At 44.5% G+C, this 8,579-nt stretch overlaps 1 protein-coding gene across 1 annotated transcript; it reads right to left on the minus strand.

Annotated features, from left to right (window-relative positions):
• Positions 1–785: 785 nt before the first annotated feature.
• LOC109770856 (SNF1-related protein kinase regulatory subunit beta-1) lies at positions 786–7,844 on the minus strand. The gene is made up of 4 exons (XM_020329572.3): positions 7,467–7,844; positions 2,580–2,761; positions 2,173–2,335; positions 786–1,533 (listed from the first exon to the last, which is right to left on the minus strand). The coding sequence occupies exons 1-4, from the start codon at positions 7,704–7,706 to the stop codon at positions 1,219–1,221; spliced, it is 900 nt and encodes a 299-aa protein (XP_020185161.1). The 5' UTR covers positions 7,707–7,844; the 3' UTR covers positions 786–1,218.
• Positions 7,845–8,579: the final 735 nt, after the last annotated feature.

Raw genomic sequence — 8,579 nt, forward strand, 5'->3', positions numbered from 1 at the left:
GGAGAGGACGTCCCCGCGGAGGCGGGGCGACACCGGTACACACAGCACACGCGCGCAGGGAGCAGAGACCGATCGATCGACGGTGACAGTGAGAGTGAGGAGCCGAAGGACGCGGCCGACCGAGTGCGTCCATTCAACTGGCGCCACAGCGGCCGAACCGAATCATGGTGAGAGAGATGGAGAGGACGGAGACAGAGGCTCGCAGGCGGGAAGGGGAGGGGAGGGCGTGAGGCAGGCATGCATCATTGATGGGCGTGCAGCCAGCCACTGCGGCGACGCTGCAAAGCCAGAATGATCCGTTCCAGTCGACTGGGTGCTGCCTGCCCCATCTAGTTACTTTTTTACTGGAGCGATGCTGTGCCGCTACTACCTACCCAACGTGCAATGTCCCGCCACTTTCTCACCCTGGCTCAGTCGCAAACATCAACATGGGTGGGTGATGGAGATGATACGAGGAAAGATTTGACGCTTCTTTAATCGCACACAATCCTTCTGCTCTTAGTGGCACCAACTGTTCCCAGCCCCGACGCTATCAACACGAATGCCTTCCTTCTAGAATTTCCAGGTGATTTTAACAGCCTGCCACGCTTCTGCAGCAGCGACAGAAGAATGGCACTTGTAAAAGTTGATCTGTCCACTGCTGTGCCTGTGTATGTACACTGTACAAGGTTCATGCTCTCGCAACATCTGAACAGGCAAAGCAAACCAGTGCATAAAACAATGGCAACGCAGAGACAATGGCAGCTTGCAGCCTGGGAGCACTATTATTACACAATGGCAACGCAGAGACAACGGCAGCTTGCTTAAAACAATGGCAACGCAGAGACAATGGTAACCGGTAGCTTTGTATTATTACACAACACCATCATCACCATGAAAAACAATGAAGAAAAAGGATCACAAGATCTAACTCTGAAGCCTAGCGTTTCAGTGGAGTCCCACGGTTCTCAGTTCTCACTTTTCGGTGACAATTCTACACGTATCATTCCCGAGGGGTTGGAAACAACAACAAGTATATGTATTAACTCACGACGATAAGGCCGTCCGCCAGGAGGTATACAGAAGGGGAGCAATATCACGACTAGAACCTCCTTCAAGTTATCGAAAATATTCCTGTACCTGAAGTGCTTTTACAGGGAGAGGCCACGCTGTTGCTGTTCGTTGCTGGTTTCGCGGTGAGTTGTCAAGCATTAGCTTCAACTTCATGCGGCTGCTATGCTATCGTTCTATGGGCTTATACAAGACGACCGTTACATATTTGGACTCAAATCTGTGGGTTACACCAAGAGCCACCAGCGGATGGGCACCCCAACCCTTCTCGATGAAAAGGTGGTTGAGGACGATGTGTTGGGGCCGTGCACATATTTCCTCCGAGTTCTGTGAGTTAAGAACGCCGAGGTGAAGCTGAGACGGAAGAGCAGGTGGCTCCTTCGCAAAGTCCTTTTCCTCGGGTGACTGGAAACTGTAGCTAGATTCTGGGGATGGAGGAGCCTCAAATTCTGATACACTTTCAACACTTTCAGGAACAAAATCCTGCATGCATGAAAAGAAATTCCAAATTTAAGAGGACAATGGAAGGGGCAATTTCAGCATAAATATTCCAGTTTTATCTTAACATTGCCTATGAACAATCATATTTACAATTGGCTGAATGTAAGTGTGTATTGCTTTCTTTATTCCCATAACTGTCTCCAAAGGTCATTATTAGTTTTGCTGATCCCAAGTTGACATCGAAGTTTGATAAGTCTCATATGGTTTATTACCAATAGCACGTAATTAATAGCCAAGAAAAATAGCAGCCAATGCAATAACTTCAATTCTTGAATTCAAGTACTCCATATATCCATAAACAGATATTTAACCAACACCAAACTAAAGGCAATTATCAACACCTATTAAATATAAGAATCAGTGCAATTAGTACAGAACAGGTCCTTCCAGACAACTGTAAAGCTCTTGTCAGTTTAAGCATAGAGCGAACAACCTCTCTAAGTGCCTTTCACATTTATTTATAACCTGGTCTACGAGTGAGTAAAGCTAAAAACAAATGCGAGGCACGATAGGTTGCGTAAAGTCTGTTTATATGCATTTGATCAATTTGTTTCTTCACAAGCATGTTGCTCAAGAAGGAAAAAAAAAAGGTTTCATTCTTGAAGAAGAAAGGAAACTCACATGAACATCAAGTAGGTTAACAGCATTGCCCATGGCATCAGTTTCACATGGAAGGTCAGGAAAACATCTCCTCTCTCCATCTACAACAAATCTATAACGATAAACTCCAGAAGGAAGGATCAACAGAAGAGAATGATCTTTTCCAGATTTCTGCATCGGTTTCCTGCGATGTACGTATGAACATCATCAGAATAAAATTTGCTGCATTCCAGAGTTACAGTTTTACTGAGGAGGTCTTGCATTGAACATATACACAGTGTATTTCCATAAATTTTATTATTATCGGTCAAACCAACGAACGGCCAGTGGGTCCGTAATCAAGGAGATCATGTGATTAACAGATCGTAAAAAAATGTATATATATTCATCATATGTGCAGTAGTTCCATTTTTGCGTTAATCAGTTACCTTGATTTCCAGTTATCCCAAGATCCTTCAACAGATACATTCTTTCCTCCAAGAGTCCACACAATCAAAGCAGGTATTTCCTTTTGAGGGGGGCCATCAAATTCTTCTTCTTGTTCATTCATCAGTATTTCATCGAATACTGGAGTTACATCAGCAGGTCTTTGCAATGGAGGTACAGGTGTCTGCAAAATTGTAGTAATTAATACAAAGAATGCTCTTGCTTCACACATTAAAGATAGCAGGTCTTTGCAATGGAGGTACAGGTGTCTGCAAAATTGTACTAGTAATCAATACAAAGAATGCAAACATTTGTAGTATTAGATAGATGAAAATATCTTATCCTAAAGAAAAGATAGATGAAAACATTTGGAGTAGGATAACACAGATAAAAAGATTATAAATGACAGATAACAAAACCCATCTTAGTCATTTAGCAAATCCCAGGATAAGATAATAATGATTTTCATTAAGTTTTGAGACTGTATTGATATGCTTTATATACTGGTTAAGCAGTTACAGGTAACTGAAAGAAATACCTTACATCAGAAATGCTTGGTTTTCTTAGCAAATGGATCAGAATACATATATACACAACAAAGACATCAATAGTTAGCCTATGCGCAATAAAGACATCAACACTTTCAAGATTTTTTTTTTTTGAGTTAACACTTTCAAGATTTAGTAGTATCAGGATCAACTAAGTACTTGTGTTTGTGTTAACACTAGTAAAGACATCAACACTTCCAAGATTTAGTGGTATCAGGATCAACTAAGTACTTGTGTTTGTGTTAACACTACTATGGATGTATTGATCTAGCAAGCCATGATTAAATATCTAATCTCTGGCCTTCTATCCTTTCGAAGTGCAAAACTAAGAAAGATTTTGGTCAATAGTCTCAGAAATCGAATTGTAAACCATTAAGACTGGATCTTTTACATCACAACCCCAGACAGTATAAATTGCCCGATATCTAGTACTCCCTCCGTCCCATAATATAAGAGCGTTTTTGACACTAAACTAGTGTAGTGTAGTGTCAAAAACACTCTTATATTATGGGACGGAGGGAGTATCTTTCCTATACTTCAAAGTGCATAACTAAGAAAAGTTGTAGTCAGTAGTCGCAGTAATCCATATTGTTAACCATGAAGACTAGATCGTTTACATCAGTCACAGACAATTAGAAGTGTAAAAGAATCAGCATTCAGGATTTGCAGGTTTTAGAGAATAAAGCGGGGCAGAGGCCAGATATTAGTACAATTTTCGAAGAAATAGAAATATCAACTCAGCCACTACGTGATATCCATATTGTTGGGAGGCTCAACCCTAAAGTGAATCTATATCCATAATTGTATATGTATACTTACTCGCAGGCACCCTATAAGAATGAACACATTTCTTCTGAACCACCCTACTATAATGGCATCAGAGGAACTCCACCACTGCTCAAGTGTTTATATCAAAGACAAAAAAAGTCTATGAAAGTTGTGATTGCTAACTTGTTATAAAGAGGAAGACATAGATGAACTATTGAGAGGAAGACAAGGCTGAGATATTAAGGTTACACCCAAATCCCAATGTAATGATACATAAGCAGAAACCATAGATGCTACAAGGGGAGTTAAAGAAGAGAGACAGTAAGGTTGTAATATTGCTTTTCCGAATATGCATCAAAACATGTGTCTTTTTGCATCGGAAGGAACACGTCAAAATGATACACTGTACAAAGAGAGAACTGAAAAACAGAGTCAAACAGAAACCAAAAACTAGCAATGCAAAAAATCAAAACTAGGAAAAAGGAACCAAAACCTAACAGCATGACTACCAAACTAGCAAAAAAAATATAGAGGCAGCATCTGGAGGCGTAGCATTTTCAGAAAAACAAGGGAGTCGCTTGTTCTGTGAGCCTCCTCTAACTCCCACCTCGTCAGATGTAACAATATAATACCATGTATTGGAATGGCTTTATCTACGCATTCTCTCTCCTCGTAGATATAGCTATTGTTGTGAACCTTGATTCACCATGGGATAACTACTGTGCTGTAGCCAGACGGGCATGGCTGTGAGGGATTGGGTAGACATGGGTTTAAACGAGAGAATAACTTGAGAGGGTGATTGATTGTTCTTGCCTGATTAAAACTGAGACACAATGCATCCTTATATATCGGCTATTTTGCCTCTGGACGTTTTCTAATACGACTGGACTCCTTAGTCCCCAACTGCTATAGAAGCTATGTACTGGCAACACCATAAGAGAACCACACTTAGTCTTACTGCATAATAAAACATCCATTGTTTTGGTGTTTCTAAGGTTGTATCTAGGAGAGAAAGAGTGTATGCATATGTTGTATCTAACCCTTGTTTTATAGCAATAAATGAAGACATAAATATTTAATACTGCATATTTCACTAGAATAGAGCATTCCTTGTTATTTTTACCCCTATGCTTATAATGCTTGCAGTTCATCTAGATGTAACAGAATTTTCTCATTTCCATCTGTGCGCCTACTCGATTCATATGGTTCTACCAAGTAAAGGGCAAGATGATTTGGGTGCATGTTCGAGGTAAGAAAGGGCGAAAGGATATCAACATGCAAATGCACTGAAAACAGAAAAATGAAAACACCATATTGTGCCATTCCAAAGCTAAGCGGGACAGTCATGTTGTGAGCATCGATGTACTCATTTAATGGATTTGAACGTGTCCGCTTTACTAGTGACATCAATGAGAAAATTGATAAATGGAGCAGCTGTGGCAACTACTAATTGCATATATTTATTTGCTTCAATTATTTTCAGTTTAATCAATCCTTAAGGCTACTGCCCAGGAGAATGGAAAAACACCTAACGCATCAACAACAACAACAACAAAGCCTTTAGTCCCAAACAAGTTGGGGCAGGCTAGAGGTGAAACCCATAAGATCTCGCGACCAACTCATGGTTCTGGCACATGGATAGCAAGCTTCCACGCACCCCTGTCCATGGCTAGTTGTTTGGTGATACTCCAGTCCTTCAGATCTCTCTTTACGGACTCCTCCCATGTCAAGTTCGGTCTACCCCGACCACTCTTGAAATTATCGGCACGCTTTAGTCGTCTGTTATGCACTGGAGCTTCTGGAGGCCTGCGCTGAATATGCCCAAACCATCTCAATGATGCTGGACAAGCTTCTCTTCAATCGGTGCTACCCCAACTCTCATATATCATCATTCTGGACTCGGTCCTTCCTTGTGTGGCCACACATCCATCTCAAAATGCGCATCTCCGCCACACCTAATTGTTGAATATGACACCTTTTAGTCGGCCAACACTCAGCTCCATACAACGTTATGGGTCGAATCGCCGTCCTATAGAACTTGCCTTTTAGCATTTATGGCACTCTCATGTCACAGAGAATGCCAGAAGCTTGGCGCCACTTCATCCATCCGGCTTTGATTCGATGGTTCACATCTTCATCGATATTCCCATCCTTCCGGGGCATCGACCCCAAATATCGAAAGGTCCTTCTGAGGCACCACCTGCCCATCAAGGCTAACCTCCTCCTCCTCGTTCCTAGTAGTACTGAAACCGCGCCTCATGTACTCGGTTTTAGTTCTACTAAGTCTAAAACCTTTCGATTACAAGGGTTCGTCTCCATAGCTCTAACTTCCTATTGGCCCCCGTCCGACTATCATTGACTAGCACCACATCATCTGCAAAGAGCATACAGCATGGGATATCTCCCTGTATATCTCTTGTGACCTCATCCATCACCAAAGCAAAAAAGATAAGGGCTCAAAGCTGACCCCTGGTGCAATCCTATTTTAATCATAAAAACACCTAACGCATAGTTACATTATATCCAATACTTGATGTCAATGCACCACAAGAGATCTACATTCTGCAGACAGTAATAGCATAATCCCAGGAATGTAGCAGAAGGGTTGGTTCAGAAGTAATAGACAGTATGTCACTGAGAAAACAAATGAGAAGGAAGGTGACCGACATACCAATCCAATCTTCAGCCGTAATAATAGAAAACGATATACATCAGGTCACCCACTCTAATTGAACAAATTAACCCGATATTTTTCCTTTGAATGCTTAGACACGACCTACAGTACGACTGTATATCAAGTATTAGTTTAATTTTTAAAAGCACCTAAATTCATGGTCTGAAAACCAGCATCAGTGTCGATATGAACCAGAGCCCTAACAGAAAGCCTATAAATTCCTTGGACAACCCACACGGAGACATCATTCTCATGACTAACTTACACATCACCATTACAGTGCCTAAACTAACTATTGGGCAAGGGGCAAACGAAAATTCTAGACCTAACGAATCTGCTTCATGTTAACTTTTAATCAAAACAGAAAAAACCCATAAAAAGTCTGTACAATCAAACGGTCATTCAACAGTTTACACATAATAGAACCTCCCTGTTTACTGTCCAAGTAGCATAGCTTATTCTGAAACAGTTTGCTGCTTAGGAGAAAACAATCAAGCTCGCACAAAGGACTGCCAAAGTGTCTTCCTGCATTGTCATTACAATCAGTAATACTAAGATGAAGTAGCAGCAAGTAGGCTCGCGCTTCTTTGCTCTATTCTCGCGCAGGGATCAAACAGTTTATCCACAGGAAGGGCAGCATTAGCTAAAAGTGAATTTGGAGGATACCGAGCCATTTCCAGATCGCGGCCACTCCTCGCGTTGGGACCCTAAGCCAACCAGCCAGCCAACCAACCAACCAACCAACCAACCAACCAACGAAATCAGTGGAACCTCCACATCTGGAGATCACATACGAGCACCAGCAGGGGGGGAAACTAGGCATCCGAACCGAACCAAACTCTGTAGCAGTAGAGCGAGCAAGGAAATGGAGAAGAGGGTGCGGGATCTGGTGATCTGACCTGGGGCACGAACATCCGCGGCGAGAGGGAGCGGCCGGGGCTCCCGGGCGGCGATCCGGGCCCGGCGCTGGCCCCCACGACACCCACCGAGCACGCACGGCGCACGTGGTTGGCGCCTCCGCCGTAGGGAGGGAAGCCGCGGGCCGAGGAGTCGTCGCCTCCGTCCTCCACGTCGACGTCGGCGGCGTCGGCCTCCCCGGGCGCGGCGGCGTCCTCCTCCCTGCCGCTGGCGTTGCCCATGGCCTCCTTCCCTCCTTCTCTCCTCCGCCCGCCCCCCGCGGCGGCGAAATCACGGAAGTGCCACTCACTGCGTTGTGGCGCTGCTGTTGCGCGAGGGGGCAAGGAAGACGAGCGAGAGAGAGAGGGATGGCTGCGCCCGTTTGGTCGCGTAATTAAGCGCGTGCCGCTGCCTGCCCCTTGCCCGGGAAGCGTGGCGGCACCCGTGCACCCGGCGCTCGTGGGTTGCACCGTCACCGTCGCGTCGGCCCCACGTGGCCCGGCCGCCGGTCGGTGCAGGAGGGTGTAGCGCACGGAGGGCCGTGTTTGGTGATAGTATGTACGTGACGTGGAGCGGGCCCCGGCCCTGGTCACGGCGCGCACGTTCGGACGGGCGTTGGGTGAGGGGGATAGAGGAGCCTTCGGGCGACGGCTCCCGGGACCCGAAATCCGCCATCCGTCTCTGCAATCTCATTGGCGTGTTGTCTCGCGAATCCTTTGCGTTGAAGAATTGAGAATCGTGAAAGGGATGGGTTCGTGTCGAGGAACATGGTAGGTGAAGGATTGGCCTTCTGGCGGTTGCCGTCGCGAGTATCACCCAAATTCCAGTGTTTGTCGTGCCACTGCAGGAAATTTGGCAACACTGTCGTCGTTCGTTTCATGTAGGTTGCGCCTCATCTAGAGCTTGGATTTGCGTCGATGAATTCTGAACCATTTTTATTTGATGTAAGTAGGACGAGAGACGACTAACAACACTTAGTTAATTAGTTATGCGTTCGGCATGCCTTAACACGAAAGTGGTACTACTCCGCATCGACGTGTGATCCATCTCTACCAACACTACTCAGCTCCTTCTTCGAATCTTACCTCCAAAAAAAAAAGTCCTTAATCGAATCA

Source organism: Aegilops tauschii, chromosome 4 (genome assembly GCF_002575655.3).
Source record: "Aegilops tauschii subsp. strangulata cultivar AL8/78 chromosome 4, Aet v6.0, whole genome shotgun sequence".
Classification (NCBI taxonomy): Eukaryota; Viridiplantae; Streptophyta; class Magnoliopsida; order Poales; family Poaceae; genus Aegilops; species Aegilops tauschii.

What these genes read in the sequence shown, in the direction of transcription:
- LOC109770856 (XM_020329572.3), bottom strand. Translation starts at nt 7,706, where the DNA reads ATGGGCAACGCCAGCGGCAGGGAGGAGGACGCCGCCGCGCCCGGGGAG. An exon ending in TGGGATAACTGGAAATCAAG is followed by an intron (nt 2,336 to 2,579) that starts GTAACTGATTAA and finishes CGTACATCGCAG; the next exon opens with GAAACCGATGCAGAAATCTG. An exon ending in TTAACCTACTTGATGTTCAT is followed by an intron (nt 1,534 to 2,172) that starts GTGAGTTTCCTT and finishes TCATGCATGCAG; the next exon opens with GATTTTGTTCCTGAAAGTGT.